The sequence below is a fragment of the Oncorhynchus keta genome, chromosome 22, assembly GCF_023373465.1.
Source record: "Oncorhynchus keta strain PuntledgeMale-10-30-2019 chromosome 22, Oket_V2, whole genome shotgun sequence".
Lineage (NCBI taxonomy): Eukaryota > Metazoa > Chordata > Actinopteri > Salmoniformes > Salmonidae > Oncorhynchus > Oncorhynchus keta.
This window is the reverse complement of record NC_068442.1, coordinates 44803366-44819657: the sequence shown is the minus strand read 5'-3', so window position 1 is coordinate 44819657 and position 16292 is coordinate 44803366. Positions and strand designations below refer to the sequence as shown.

At 44.6% G+C, this 16292-nt stretch overlaps 1 protein-coding gene across 2 annotated transcripts in view; it reads left to right on the top strand.

Annotated features, from left to right (window-relative positions):
* LOC118401554 (zinc finger CCCH domain-containing protein 13-like) overlaps positions 1-16292 on the top strand; it is a 38742-nt gene that overhangs the window by 14332 nt on the left and 8118 nt on the right. For both annotated transcript variants that reach the window (XM_052475323.1, XM_052475324.1), the window contains exons 4-6: positions 2158-2248; positions 5164-5263; positions 15133-16044. In XM_052475323.1, the coding sequence (XP_052331283.1) occupies positions 2158-2248; positions 5164-5263; positions 15133-16044 (1103 nt within the window). The remainder of the gene's footprint in view (positions 1-2157; positions 2249-5163; positions 5264-15132; positions 16045-16292) is intronic.

The following is a 16292-nucleotide window of genomic DNA, read 5'->3' as shown; positions in this document are numbered from 1 at the left end:
CTATTTAGAAAGCTCACTACACATTTTATACTCTTCCCTTATAGGCATCACTTCCCCAGCTATACATTTTATGACCCCAATGAGTTTCCCTCGTTTCCCCTGTGAAATGTCCATGGTCCTCTCTTTGTTTAGCCAGATGTCAGAATCCCAACCCGTCCATCTTCTGTTCTGGTCCTGACTCTTCTCTCTGATCCCAGGCCATTTCCTCTTCTCCGAGTAGGTCAACCTGTCTAAATGAGCATCCACAGTTTCATGGCCTAAACTTCATTCATTCTCACAGTAATCATTCACTAAACAGGGTACAAACTAACTACAGATTAACATTTTAATACAATCCATCATCACTCCAAATGCACTGTAACTCTTGTCTTTGTCATGTCAAACACTGTATTCACAGTGTCCACTAATGTACTCTAACTATAGAATTATTATTATCATTATATTTCCATGATTCCAACAGTTCACCCAAGTGTTTTGATCTAAATCTCAATTGCCACGTTTGGTAAAAAATAAGCCCTACATTGTTTTCCACGTAGGGCTGCACGACATTGGCAATGTGGAAATGATCTCAAATGAGTGCAGGAAATGCAGAAATTGATTAAAAATGCTGACATTTCTTGGGGGGTTGAAGTTGAGTTGAACAGTATAAAACTATCAGAATGGATGAATGAAGACCTGTTGAAATCACTTAATGCATATGTTGACACTGAGGTAATGCATGTGTTGACACGCTGAGGTAATGCACTACTTATGAAGCAAATTTAGAAATGACATCACCGCACTCTTATGCTTATCCCCCCCCCCAACACCATAGCCACATTTTATACACCCCACACTATTCTGGAAACAAAGCTTTGGGTGTCAGATGTGGAGGAAAAGGCTCCAGTCTTTCCTTCCCACGTGTGTTATTAGTCCGACACGCTGACACACTCGAGTCATCCGCCCTCACGCTCGCTAGCAGCAGAGCAGCACCCCCAAGAGAGAGCCAGATGCTCCGCCGCCCATACAGCCTGGGCTAATGCCGATTTGGCATGCTAGAAGCTTCTGCTGCCATCCTCTCTACCCTCTGCCCAATACCCATCTCTACCTCGCTCTCTCTCTACCGATATTCCCCTCAGATGCCCATCACTTTTAGAATACACTAGGACCTGTATTCATAAACCATGATTGAAAAGACACCATCCTAGATCCCTCAAATTCAAATCTGGACCTCGGAGCCAGCAGCACTGTTTTTTCCCATTCTTCCCCCTCTAATCAGGGTGTTATGGGTGTAAATTCATTATCAAGTGGAACAGCAGTGCTCCATACCTGGTAGGGTAAGATTGAAATAGCCCTATCCTAGATCAACACTCCTCTGAGATAAACGACCTATTAGAACTGTATTACACTGGCTCAATCTGGACTGAAACAGGGATGGACTGTCTGAACTCGTCCAATAGGAAATGCACTATTTTCTTATTTTTCTTCCCTTTGCAAAAAGTTTTGCTACGGTGTACCATAATGAATACATCCCTGCAACATACATTCTCTAACGTGGACATTCAGACATCTTCTAGCATCACCTTCACAGTGGTGTCTCATCACATTCTTCAAGGACTGGCTGCAGATGGAATCGTTATCCGTTCTGAAATGTGTCAAGGTTTTCTAAGATATGAGAACACCTACCTGGGCCAGAGACAGAGATGCTATCAGTCTAAGCACTTGATTAGTATTAGAATCCTTGTGTTCAGTAGCCTTGATACTGCCATCAGCGCTATGAAACAGGGTTTGTATGAGCATAGTGTGTATATACTACCCATGCATACCCAATGTGTTTGTGTAGATGTTAGAGGGCGGCAGGTAGCCTAGCGGTTAGAGCGTTGGGCCAGGAACTGAAAGGTAGCTGTTTCGAATCCCGAGCCAACATGGAGAAGAAAATATATATATATATTTATTATTATTATGGAATGAGAAGCAGGAACACAGTCCTGTCTCATACATTGGATTGAACATTGTTCTCATAAGCCACATTCTGAGATAAGTGACTTGATTTTTAGCTGATTTGAGTTAACCAGAACCTTGGGCAGGGTACAAGTTTTGGGGCAGTTGTGTATCTACTTCTGATGGTGTTTTCTCATCTTGTTTGTCTCCTACACACACACACACACACCTACCTAGTGAGCGCAGTGACAATGAGATCGCCCAGGAGATTCAGGAGGAACTGGTCCGACAGGCCAAGCAGCAGCGGATGCAGGAGGAGAAGGATGCGGTAAGTGACACCACCTCTCCCCTTTCTCCCGCCTCAACCAGTCAACATGGGCATACCTCCTCCTCCCTCCAATCACAAACTGTAGTATCGATGGGTCACCATGGGTGGATCACCCGATTGGCTTGTTGAAAACCACTGCTGGTGTTACAGCCTGTACTTGTTTATTCTACTTCAGTGTTAGAAAGAATGTCTAGCCCAATGGTGACCTCATGTCTGGTGACATCAAATACTATACTGATCAAAAATATAAACACAACATGTAAAGTGTTTGGTCTCATGTTTCAAGAGTGAAATAAAAGATCCCAGAAAATGTCCATATGCCCAAAAAGCTTATTTTTCTCAAATTTCTTCACATTCCTGTTGGTGAACATTTAGCTTTTGCCAAGATAATCAATCCACCTGACAGGTGTGTCATATCAAGAAGCTGATTAAACAGTATGATCATTACACAGGTGCACCTTGTGCTGGGGACAATAATAGGTCACTCTAAAATGTGCCATTTTTGTCACACAACCCAATGCCACAAATGTTTTGAGGGAGTGTGCAATTGGCATGTTGACTGCAGGAATGTCCACCAGAGCTGTTGCCAGAGAATTGAGGCGGTGCTGGGTGCAGAGGAGTATTTCTGTCTAATAAAGCCTTATAGACTCCCAGGCCCAGCCATGGCTGTGTCCTTGCACAGTCATGTGAAATCCATAGATTAGTGCCTAATTCATATATTTAAATGTGCTGATTGCCTTTTATGAACTGTAACTCAGTCAAATCTTTGAAATTGTTATGTTGAGTTTTATTTTTGTACAGTATATACAGTGCCTTGCGAAAGTATTCGGCCCCCTTGAACTTTGCGACCTTTTGCCACATTTCAGGCTTCAAACATAAAGATATAAAACTGTATTTTTTTTGTGAAGAATCAACAACAAGTGGGACACAATCATGAAGTGGAATGACATTTATTGGATATTTCAAACTTTTTTAACAAATCAAAAACTGAAAAATTGGGCGTGCAAAATTATTCAGCCCCTTTACTTTCAGTGCAGCAAACTCTCTCCAGAAGTTCAGTGAGGATCTCTGAATGATCCAATGTTGACCTAAATGACTAATGATGATAAATACAATCCACCTGTGTGTAATCAAGTCTCCGTATAAATGCACCTGCACTGTGATAGTCTCAGAGGTCCGTTAAAAGCGCAGAGAGCATCATGAAGAACAAGGAACACACCAGGCAGGTCCGAGATACTGTTGTGAAGAAGTTTTTAAAGCCGGATTTGGATACAAAAAGATTTCCCAAGCTTTAAACATCCCAAGGAGCACTGTGTAAGCGATAATATTGAAATGGAAGGAGTATCAGACCACTGCAAATCTACCAAGACCTGGCCGTCCCTCAACTTTCTGCTCATACAAGGAGAAGACTGATCAGAGATGCAGCCAAGAGGCCCATGATCACTCTGGATGAACTGCAGAGATCTACAGCTGAGGTGGGAGACTCTGTCCATAGGACAAAAATCAGTCGTATATTGCACAAATCTGGCCTTTATGGAAGTGTGGCAAGAAGAAAGCCATTTCTTAAAGATATCCATAAAAAGTGTTGTTTAAAGTTTGCCACAAGCCACCTGGGAGACACACCAAACATGTGGAAGAAGGTGCTCTGGTCAGATGAAACCAAAATTGAACTTTTTGGCAACAATGCAAAACGTTATGTTTGGCATAAAAGCAACACAGCTCATCACCCTGAACTCACCATCCCCACTGTCAAACATGGTGGTGGCAGCATCATGGTTTGAGCCTGCTTTTCTTCAGCAGGGACAGGGAAGATGGTTAAAATTGATGGGAAGATGGATGGAGCCAAATACAGGACCATTCTGGAAGAAAACCTGATGGAGTCTGCAAAAGACCTGAGACTGGGACGGAGATTTGTCTTCCAACAAGACAATGATCCAAAACATAAAGCAAAATCTACAATGCAATGGTTCAAAAATAAACATATCCAGGTGTTAGAATGGCCAAGTCAAAGTCCAGACCTGAATCCAATCGAGAATCTGTGGAAAGAACTGAAAAATGCTGTTCACAAATGCTCTCCATCCAACCTCACTGAGCTCGAGCTGTTTTGCAAGGAGGAATGGGAAAAAATTCAGTCACTCGATGTGCAAAACTGATAGTGACATACCCCAAGCGACTTACAGCTGTAATCGCAGCAAAAGGTGGCGCTACAAAATATTAACTTAAGGGGGCTGAATAATTTTGCAAGGCACTGTATGACATTTAAAATAGTTTAAATAGTTACTCTTTGGAGGGACCTGACCAAATTCGCATAGAGATGGGAGTTATAGATCTGTCATTCTCATTGAAAGCAAGTCTAAGAAGTGGTAGATCTGTTCTAAGTGATCTATTGATATGCTTCCTAATAAGTTTAGTTTTTACTTTTACTTTCGGTTTTGTACACCAGCTGAAATTATAATATTTTGGGTTATGAAAAGATTGATTAAATGATACATTCTCTACATGATACATCGTTTTGTCACATAAACAGAAATTAGGGCAACTATTTATTAGAATTTTAGCAACCAGAAAATGGTGAAGTGATTTCTGAATATTGTACCTTTTTAAATCTGTGCTTGATAGTCTACCTGGTTCAATGGAACCAATATAATAATCCCAACACTTTAAACCCTCCATATTTGGCACTAAAGCAAATGCTCAATGTATTTATAAAATGTCAAATTTGTATTTTAAACCAGGTCTCATTGGAACTGGCAGTCCTATTCTGCTGATTCCTTATACTTATTAAAACTTAGTCCTTTAAATTTCAATCCTCAGGGGAAAACGTCTCAATCTAGGGTAAAAATAAGAAGTGATGTGTCAGCAGTTTGGAGGGGTTTGTTTATTTGTGTGCGTTTTGTCTCAATGCGTGTTTCCAGGCCATCGCTCGTAAACTGCAGGAGAAAGAGAGGAAGGAGGAGAGGAAGCGACAGAAGCAGCTGGAGGCCAACTTTGAGGAGGAGTACTACGAGGATAATGGTACTGGCGCGCTCCCTGTCTGTGGATATAGGATTATATTCCTGTTGGAGTGAGGGATTAGGATTATATTCCTGTTGGAGTTAGGATTATATTATTCTGTTGGGGGCATATAGGATTATATTCCTATTGGTTTGAGGGATATAGGATTATATTCCTGTTGGCGTGAGGGATTAGGATTAGATTCCTGTTGGAGTGAGAGATTTAGGATTAGATTATTCTGTTGTCGGGGGGAAGGCTAAGGGATTATATATTATTCTGTTGTCGGAGGGAAGGCTAAGGGATTATATATTATTCTGTTGTCGGAGGGAAGGCTATGGGATTATATATTATTCTGTTGTCGGAGGGAAAGCTAAGGGATTATATATTATTCTGTTGTCGGAGGGAAGGGTATGTGCCACTCTGGGTATGTGTAAGGGTGGGTTATCAAAATCAAATATAGGGGTGTGTGTGTGGGATGGAGTAGTGTGTTAGAATAGAGTTGATTTAGGATGAGGATTTAAGAGGGCAGTTTTAAGCAAATAGCTGACCTTGAGGTAGAGCGTGTGTGCGTAGGTAGTGAGGAGTCATTTGTCATCTTGCTCCCTCCTCTCTGACCATTTTACACGCACACTGCAGTTCTGCTCGTTTGTGAGCTGAGGCGGTGCTTTGCAGGGCTGCGAGAGCAGCTTTGACTCAACTGCAGCAATAAGGCTCCATTTTAAACTGATAAATTCATAGAAGCTTGCCTGATGTCAGAACTTAAAGGAGCCTTTTGGCAGTTGTTTCTTCCATTGTGGGTTCCAGTCTCCCCATCCCCCTGCCTTAAAACAGGAAGACATTTTATCTCAACGTCTCATCGGAAAGATTTTTTTTTTTAAACAAGTTAATGCAGAACCAGCTCTGGTGTCCACTAGTACATTCTAGTACCTTGATTCAACCCCAAATTCACAGCGAAACTATTTGAATACTTACCAGATTTGTAAAATGATTTGTGGTATAGGCCTATATGTGGTGTTTTGGGAAACTGACGAGGCCTATATGTCAAATAAAATCAAATTTTATTTGTCACATACCCATGGTGAGCAGATGTTAATGCGAGTGTAGCGAAATGCTTGTGCTTCTAGTTCCGACAATGCAGTAATAACCAACAAGTAATCTAACTAACAATTCCAAAACTACTGTCTTATACACAGTGTAAGGGGATAAAGAATATGTACATAAGGATATATGAATGAGTGATGGTACAGAGCAGCATAGGCAAGATACAGTAGATGGTATCGAGTACAGTATATACATATGAGATGAGTATGTAAACAAAGTGGCATAGTTAGTGGCTAGTGATACAACATGTATTACATAAGGATGCAGTCGATGATATAGAGTACAGTATATACGTATGCATATGAGATGAATAATGTAGGGTAAGTAACATTATATAAGGTAGCATTGTTTAAAGTGGCTGGAGTTGGGTCAGTGTCAATGTCAGTGTGTTGGCAGCAGCCACTCAATGTTAGTGGTGGCTGTTTAACAGTCTGATGGCCTTGAGATAGAAGCTGTTTTTCAGTCTCTCGGTCCCAGCTTTGATGCACCTGTACTAACCTCGCCTTCTGGATGATAGCGGGGTGAACAGGCAGTGGCTCGGGTGGTTGATGTCCTTGATGATCTTTATGGCCTTCCTGTAACATCGGGTGGTGTAGGTGTCCTGGAGGGCAGGTAGTTTGCCCCCGGTGATGCGTTGTGCAGACCTCACTATCCTCTGGAGAGCCTTACGTTTGAGGGCGGAGCAGTTGCCGTACCAGGCGGTGATACAGCCCGCCAGGATGCTCTCGATTGTGCATCTGTAGAAGTTTGTGAGTGCTTTTGGTGACAAGCTGAATTTCTTCAGCCTCCTGAGGTTGAAGAGGCGCTGCTGCGCCGCCTTCACAACGCTGTCTGTGTGAGTGGACCAATTCAGTTTGTCTGTGATGTGTATGCCGAGGAACTTAACTTGCTACCCTCTCCACTACTGTTCCATCGATGTGGATAGGGAGGTGTTCCCTCTGCTGTTTCCTGAAGTCCACAATCATCTCCTTAGTTTTGTTGACGTTGAGTGTGAGGTTATTTTCCTGACACCACACTCCGAGGGCCCTCACCTCCTCCCTGTAGGCCGTCTCATCGTTGTTGGTAATCAAGCCTACCACTGTTGTGTCGTCCGCAAACGTGATGATTGAGTTGGAGGCGTGCGTGGCCACGCAGTCGTGGATGAACAGGGAGTACAGGAGAGGGCTCAGAACGCACCCTTGTGGGGCCCCCGTGTTGAGGATCAGCGGGGAGGAGATGTTGTTGCCTACCCTCACCACCTGGGGGCGGCCCGTCAGGAAGTCCAGTACCCAGTTGCACAGGGCGGGGGTCGAGACCCAGGGTCTCGAGCTTGATGACGAGCTTGGAGGGTACTATGGTGTTGAATGCCGAGCTGTAGTCGATGAACAGCATTCTCACATAGGTATTCCTCTTGTCCAGATGGGTTAGGGCAGTGTGCAGTGTGGTTGAGATTGCATCGTCTGTGGACCTATTTGGACGGTAAGCAAATTGGAGTGGGTCTAGGGTGTCAGGTAGGGTGGAGGTGATATGGTCCTTGACTAGTCTCTCAAAGCACTTCATGATGACGGAAGTGAGTGCTACGGGGCGGTAGTCGTTTAGCTCAGTTACCTTAGCTTTCTTGGGAACAGGAACAATGGTGGCCCTCTTGAAGCATGTGGGAACAGCAGACTGGTATAGGGATTGATTGAATATGTCCGTAAACACACCGGCCAGCTGGTCTGCGCATGCTCTGAGGGCGCGGCTGGGGATGCCGTCTGGGCCTGCAGCCTTACGAGGGTTAACACGTTTAAATGTCTTACTCACCTCGGCTGCAGTGAAGGAGAGACCGCATGTTTTCGTTGCAGGCCGTGTCAGTGGCACTGTATTGTCCTCAAAGCGGGCAAAAAAGTTATTTAGTCTGCCTGGGAGCAAGACATCCTGATCCGTGACTGGGCTGGGTTTCTTCTTGTAGTCCGTGATTGACTGTAGACCCTGCCACATACCTCTTGTGTCTGAGCCGTTGAATTGAGATTCTACTTTGTCTCTGTACTGACGCTTAGCTTGTTTGATAGCCTTGCGGAGGGAATAGCTGCACTGTTTGTATTTGGTCATGTTACCAGACACCTTGCCCTGATTAAAAGCAGTGTTTCGCGCTTTCAGTTTCACGCGAATGCTGCCATCAATCCACGGTTTCTGGTTTGGGAATGTTTTTATCGTTGCTATGGGAACGACATCTTCAACGCACGTTCTAATGAACTCGCACACCGAATCAGCGTATTCGTCAATATTGTTATCTGACGCAATACGAAACATGTCCCAGTCCACGTGATGGAAGCAGTCTTGGAGTGTGGAGTCAGCTTGGTCAGACCAGCGTTGGACAGACCTCAGCGTGGGAGCCTCTTGTTTAAGTTTCTGTCTGTAGGCAGGGATCAACAAAATGGAGTCGTGGTCAGCTTTTCCGAAAGGAGGGTGGGGCAGGGCCTTATATGCGTCGCGGAAGTTGGAATAGCAATGATCCAAGGTTTTTCCACCCCTGGTTGCGCAATCGATATGCTGATAAAATTTAGGGAGTCTTGTTTTCAGATTAGCTTTGTTAAAATCCCCAGCTACAATGAATGCAGCCTCCGGATAAATGGTTTCCAGTTTGCAAAGAGTTAAATAAAGTTTGTTCAGAGCCATCGATGTGTCTGCTTGGGGGGGGGGATATATACGGCTGTGATTATAATCGAAGAGAATTCTCTTGGTAGATAATGCGGTCTACATTTGATTGTGAGGAATTCTAAATCAGGTGAACAGAAGGATTTGAGTTCCTGTATGTTTCTTTCATCACACCATGTCTCGTTAGTCATGAGGCATACGCCCCCGCCACTCTTCTTACCAGAAAGATGTTTGTTTCTGTCGGCGCGATGCGTGGAGAAACCCGTTGGCTGCTCCGCCCCGGATAGCGTCTCTCCAGTGAGCCATGTTTCCGTGAAGCAGAGAACGTTAGTCTCTGATGTCCCTCTGGAATGCTACCCTTGCTCGGATTTCATCAACCTTGTTGTCAAGAGACTGGACATTGGCAAGAAGAATGCTAGGGAGTGGTGCACGATGTGTCCGGAGTCTGACCAGAAGACCGCTGCGTTTCCCTCTTTTACAAAGTCGTTTTTTGGGGTCGCTGCATAGAATCAATTCCGTTGACTTGTTTGTAAGGCAGAACACAGGATCCGAGTCGCGGAAAACATATTCTTGGTCGTACTGATGGTGAGTTGACGCTGATCTTATATTCAGTAGTTCTTCTCGACTGTATGTAATGAAACCTAAGATGACCTGGGGTACTAATGTAAGAAATAACACGTAAAAAAACAAACTGCATAGTTTCCGAGGAACGCGAAGTGAGGCGGCCATCTCTGTCGGCGCCAATGAATGCGGTGATGTGGTGTTTTGGAAACGGACTAGGCCTATGTGGTGTTTTGGAAACGGACTAGGCCTATGTGGTGTTTTGGAAACGGACTAGGCCTATGTGGTGTTTTGGAAACGGACTAGGCCTATGTGGTGTTTTGGAAACGGACTAGGCCTATATGTGGTGTTTTGGAAACGGACTAGGCCTATATGTGGTGTTTTGGAAACGGACTAGGCCTATATGTGGTGTTTTGGAAATGGACTAGGCCTATATGATCAGGACTGTTTTCTAAGTCAGATTACCTTTTTTAACATGACCAAATTATCCCTTTTTATAGAGTCAGGTGAACTCGTGGATCCCATTTTATGTCTCTGTGTCAGTATGAAGGAAGTTAGAGGTAGTTTTGCTAGCCAATGCTAACTAGCATTATCCATAGACTTCAGTCCTTCTGTAGCTCAGTTGGTAGAGCATGGCGCTTGTAACGCCAGGGTAGTGGGTTCGATCCCTGGGACCACCCATACGTAGAATGTATGCACACATGACTGTAAGTCGCTTTGGATAAAAGCGTCTGCTAAATGGCATATATTATTATTATTATTTATTGCGATATCTGCTAGCATGCAGGCTGTGGTTACGGTATGTAGGTTAGTATGAGCAGGAATGAAGGGACGGTCACTCCTGTCAGGAATGTTCTGGTTTCCTCTGTCTCTGAGAGTTGGAATGAAGGGACAGTCACTGCTGTCAGGAATGTTCTGGTTTCCTCTGTCTCTGAGAGTTGGAAGGGACAGTCACTGCTGTCAGGAATGTTCTGGTTTCTCCTGTCTCTGAGCGTTGGAATGAAGGGACAGTCACTGCTGTCAGGAACGTTCTGGTTTCCCCTCTGTCTCTGAGCGTTGGAAGGGATGGTCACTGCTGTCAGGAATGTTCTGGTTTCCCCTCTGTCTCTGAGAGTTGGAAGGGATGGTCACTGCTGTCAGGAATGTTCTGGTTTCTCCTCTGTCTCTGAGAGTTGGAAGGGATGGTCACTGCTGTCAGGAATGTTCTGGTTTCCTCTCTGTCTCTGAGCGTTGGAAGGGATGGTCCCTGCTGTCAGGAATGTTCTGGTTTTCTCTCTGTCTCTGAGCGTTGGAATGAAGGGACAGTCACTGCTGTCAGGAATGTTCTGGTTTTCTCTCTGTCTCTGAGCGTTGGAATGAAGGGACAGTCACTGCTATCAGGAATGTTCTGGTTTTCTCTCTGTCTCTGAGTGTTGGAATGAAGGGACAGTCACTGCTGTCAGGAATGTTCTGGTTTTCTCTCTGTCTCTGAGTGTTGGAATGAAGGGACAGTCACTGCTGTCAGGAATGTTCTGGTTTTCTCTCTGTCTCTGAGCATTGGAATGAAGGGACAGTCACTGCTGTCAGGAATGTTCTGGTTTTCTCTGTCTCTGAGCGTTGGAATGAAGGGACAGTCACTGCTGTCAGGAATGTTCTGGTTTTCTCTCTGTCTCTGAGCGTTGGAATGAAGGGACAGTCACTGCTATCAGGAATGTTCTGGTTTTCTCTCTGTCTCTGAGTGTTGGAATGAAGGGACAGTCACTGCTGTCAGGAATGTTCTGGTTTTCTCTCTGTCTCTGAGTGTTGGAATGAAGGGACAGTCACTGCTGTCAGGAATGTTCTGGTTTTCTCTCTGTCTCTGAGCGTTGGAATGAAGGGACAGTCACTGCTGTCAGGAATGTTCTGGTTTTCTCTCTGTCTCTGAGCGTTGGAATGAAGGGACAGTCACTGCTGTCAGGAATGTTCTGCCGTCCTGTCTTTCCACATGAATCTCTTCTTTCTCAGGGAGTATCCTCTTCCTGTAGATGCACAACCAACCCAGGGCCATAGCCACAAAGTCTCTCAGCGTAGGAGGGCTGATCTTGGATCAGTTTAGCCTTTTTAGAGCACAATGAATAAGATTATATGGACACTGGGGACCTGATCCTAGATCAGGACTCCTACTCTGAGAGGCTTTATGAATATGACTAAAGCCGTATGTAGTACTACCTCGCCCTGCTCTCATGTATTACTGTCTAGCTGGGCTGGCTTTAGAACCCAGGGCTCCCTCTGTATTACACAAGCAAACATTCTGCCGTGCTGCCATTCTGCCGTGCTGCCATTCTGCCGTGCTGCCATTCTGCCGTGCTGCCATTCTGCCGTGCTGCCATTCTGCCATGCTGCCATTCTGCCATGCTGCCGTGGCTGGGCTTGAGCTGGGACGACACATCCAACAACTCTTCCACACCGAACCCTTTTCATGGACACTTTGCTCATATTATCGTTCATTACAATAAAAAGTTTGAATTTAAATAAGTCTTCTATTCTGGGTGGTTGTTGATGGGACATTTTTAGAACTACAGCATTTGTAAAGTACTAGTATTAAGAGTAATAAAAAAATAACTGTGGTGCACTTTGTTATAATCGTATCGTCCAATTGACCGTTATTGTGATAATTCAGTCAATTTGTCGCAATAGGGATTTAAAAAATATATATGTTATATCGCCCAGCTCTAGTGTGTACGTGCTCCTCCACACACACACACACACACACACACACACACACACACACGCTCTGCCACGTCTTATCTCGGGCGAGTTGTTTCCTCAGGCCCGTGTGATTGGCCACCCTTCTCAGGAAGTGACGGGCGCTGCCTGGCTGCCATGTTTGTCTTCTCATTCAGAGAGAAACAGAGGTTGGTTTAGCGTTCAGCTTCTGCAGATAAACCACTGTGGGGGAGAGCGAGGTGTGAAGAGGAGGAGGTGAGACAGAGGAAGGAAAGACATTTATCTGCCTTTTTGTTATTGAGAGAGAAACAGACCAGAGCATCATTTCCATCCTTAACTGCTCAGTCAGCTTATAAAACTGACAGCCAACTACTTTTCCATCAGTCAACTATCTGCCATAATTCAGAGAACAGCCCATTGTTGAGGGTTACAGAGCATTTTAAATGATTATGTAATTAAGGACTAGGTGATTTCTACCTGGCCTTTTTATTTCAACATTTACAGTTTCTGTTGATCAGAGTAACCAGCTGCTACTGGGTGACTGACATTCCATTGGGCTGACGGCAGACACACACCTGTGTCCTTCACAAACAATGTGTTAGGAAGGTTAACTGTGGTTTTTAAAGTTAATTTACATTTGAGTCATTTAGCATACACAATTATCCTGAACGAGCGTTAGTATGTTCTTCTTAAGATAGCTAGTTGGGACAACCACATATCACAGGCATAGAAAGTACATTTTCTTCTCAAACTATCAGTAGCTGGTCTGATTTTTATTATTATGTTTTATATATACAGTTGAAGTCGGAAGTTTACATACACCGTAGCCAAATACATTTAATCTCAGTTTTTCACAATTCCTGACGTTTAATTATAGTAACCAATCAATCAATCAATCAATCTAATTTTATTTATATAGCCCTTCGTACATCAGCTGATATCTCAAAGTGCTGTACAGAAACCCAGCCTAAAACCCCAAACAGCAAGCAATGCAGGTGTAGAAGCACGGTGGCTAGGAAAAACTCCCTGGAAAGGCCAAAACCTAGGAAGAAACCTAGAGAGGAACCAGGCTATGTGGAGTAACAATTCCCTGTCTTAGGTCAGTTAGGATCACCACTTTATTTTAAGAATGTGAAATGTCAGAATAATAGTAGAGATTTATTTATTTCAGCTTTTATTTCTTTCATCACATTCCCAGTGGGTCAGACGTTGACATACACTCAATTAGTATTTGGTAGCATTGCCTTTAAATTGTTTAACTTGGGTCAAATGTTTCGGGTAGCCTTCCACAAGCTTCCCACAAGAAGTTGGGTGAATTTTGGCCCATTCCTCCTGACAGAATTGGTGTAACTGAGTCAGGTTTGTAGGCCTCCTTGCTCGCACACCCTTTTTCAGTTCTGCCCACAAATTTTCAATAGGATTGAGGTCAGGGCTTTGTGATGGCCACTCCAATACCTTGATTTTGTTGTCCAGTAGCCATTTTGCCACAACTTTGTAAGTATGCGTGGGGTCAATGTCCATTTGGAAGACAGTTCTACTTTTGTTTCATCAGACGAGGACATTTCTCCAAAAAGTACGATCTTTGTCCCCATGTGCAGTTGCAAACCGTAGTCTGCCTTTTTTTATGGCGGTTTTGGAGCAGTGGCTTCCTTGCTGAGCGGCCTTTCAGGTAATGTCGGTATAGGACTCGTTTTATTGTGGATATCGATACTGGAGGAAACCGGTACAAAAGTATCTTTACAAGGTCCTGTGCTGTTGTATTGGAATTTATTTGCACTTTTCGCACCAAATTACATTCATCTCTAGGAGACAGAACGTGTCTCCTTCCTGTTAAGGGATTTTTTTTTATCAATAATGACTGTATACATTTCAATCAGGACTGACTAATCAGAATACTATTATGTTACTGTATAGATGTATGAATTTTATTTTAATCCTAGTACTGAATATAATGTGTGTAATTATAATCAAGAATTAGAACAATGACTGTCTGTTCCTTGGTAGAAACGAATGAACTTATTGTCAGACTGGCTAGAATGCTTATCTACACAGGAAGACCTTGGCTTGGTCATAAATTATCTATATTGGTGGGAGACGAGGTAGGAAGGCTTGAGAACTATACTGCCATTGTACCGGAGTGGAGGAGGGACGGGACAGTTTGAAACCTAATGATGTAATTTTCAGTTTATAACCTGTTGTAAATTGTATCGTGTTCGGTACTCTGGAGAATAAACTTTGGTGCTTGATTTTGAGACTGGTCTCTGCCCATTTTATGCAAATATGTTTCTTACAAATCCTTAGAAATGGGCTGAGTGTATTAATTTAATTGGGTATTAAACATAATTTAATTCCTCTAACACTTCCTGAGCGGTATAACGGCTGCGTGGTCCCGTGGTGTTTATACTTGCATACTATTGTTTGTACAGATGAACGTGGTAACTTCAGGCGTTTGGAAATTGGTCCCAAGGATGAACCAGACTTGTGGAGGTCTACAATTTGTTTTCTGTTGTCTTGGCTTATTTATTTTGATTTTCCCATGATGTCAAACAGAGGCACTGAGTTTGAAGGTGGACCTTGAAATACATCCACGGGTACACCTCAAATAGGCTAATTGACATCATTTGAGTCAATCAGAAGCTTCTAAAGCCATGACATCATTTTCTGGAATTCTCCAAGCTGTTTGAAGGCACAGTCAACATAGTGTATGTAAACTTCTGACCCACTGGAATTGTGATACTGTGAATTATAAGTGAAATAATCTGTAAACATCAGGAATTAGGAATTGTGAAAAACTGGGTTTAAATGTGTTTGGCGAAGATGCACGTAAACTTCTGACTTCAACTGTATAACTAACCAGCCCAGCTTCACTGACATCTCTGTTATTGTCTTGTTCCATCCATCCATGTCTTCCTTCCATCTCTTCATAGCCATCGTCTCTCCCCTCAACCCAGCCAGCCGAGCTTCTCTGGACCTGGATGACAAACCCAGGTGGCCTGGTTCTAACTCTCTCTCTTTGGAGAGAGATGCTGTGGAGACTAGAACCAACTCTCTTTCCAGATACCCTGAGCACCATTTAGAGGGTAGGGAGGGGAGAAGGGGCAGGCATGGAGATGCACACCCTGAGCACCACCGCTCCAGTAGCAGGGGCAAACATGGAGACAGGTACCCTGACTACCACCACCCCACTGAGGGTAGAAGCAGAGGGAAGGAGGGCCAGAGGAGCAGAGACAACCAGGGGTCCCAGTCAACCTTCTTTGCAGACAACCATGAACCCAGGAGACAGCGAGATGAGGAGGGGGATAGGGTGGTCAGGAGGAAGGAGAGGCCCGCCCGGCCGCCCCCACCATCCCATATCCCTGTGAAGAGAGACGAGGCTTCGAGTAGAGCGAGACACCGGGAGTGGGAGAGAGACGGGGAACGTGACAGACAGAGAGAACCCAGGAGAGATGAGGAAATTGAGAGAGACGCACAAAGACAGGAAAGACACGGGGAGCGATTGAGAGACCAAGAGCATAGCCGAGACAAAGACGGACACCGAGAGAGAACCAAGAGCAGGGAGCAAGGTCTGGATGAAGTTCAGGACGAGCCCATCCCCAGTTGCCGCAGCAGGGCCTGGGACAGTGGTGGGGAGGAGTCCCCTAGCCCTGGGGATGATGAAGAGGGGAAAGGGGGGGCCAGGGCCCGCCTGATGCTCCTCTCTGGCCCCAGTGAGCTGTGTGAGGAGGCGGCAAGGAGGAGCCCCAGGATGGGGAGAGGGGAGAGGGGACACAGGGACCCTGGGGAGGGCCCCAGCACGGGCAAGGAATGCTCCCATACTCACCCCGCTCCCAGGGAGCCAGGTACGGCCTAGCGCCGGTCCTGTGGCCGACCATTTGTGGGTGTGGTATGTGTGTGTGGGTTCTTGATTGGCCCATGGCTGGGAGCTGCTGGTGGTGGTTTTGTCTCTCTAACTAAATAATCATTCATCAACAATCATTTTCCTTTTTGTCATCATCATCATCATCTTGGTTTAGCAGCTTTCAGTCATTATGGTGGAATTCCACAGTCAGTTACAATACAAGGCCCTGCTGCCAAAGGCCTCTGTGAA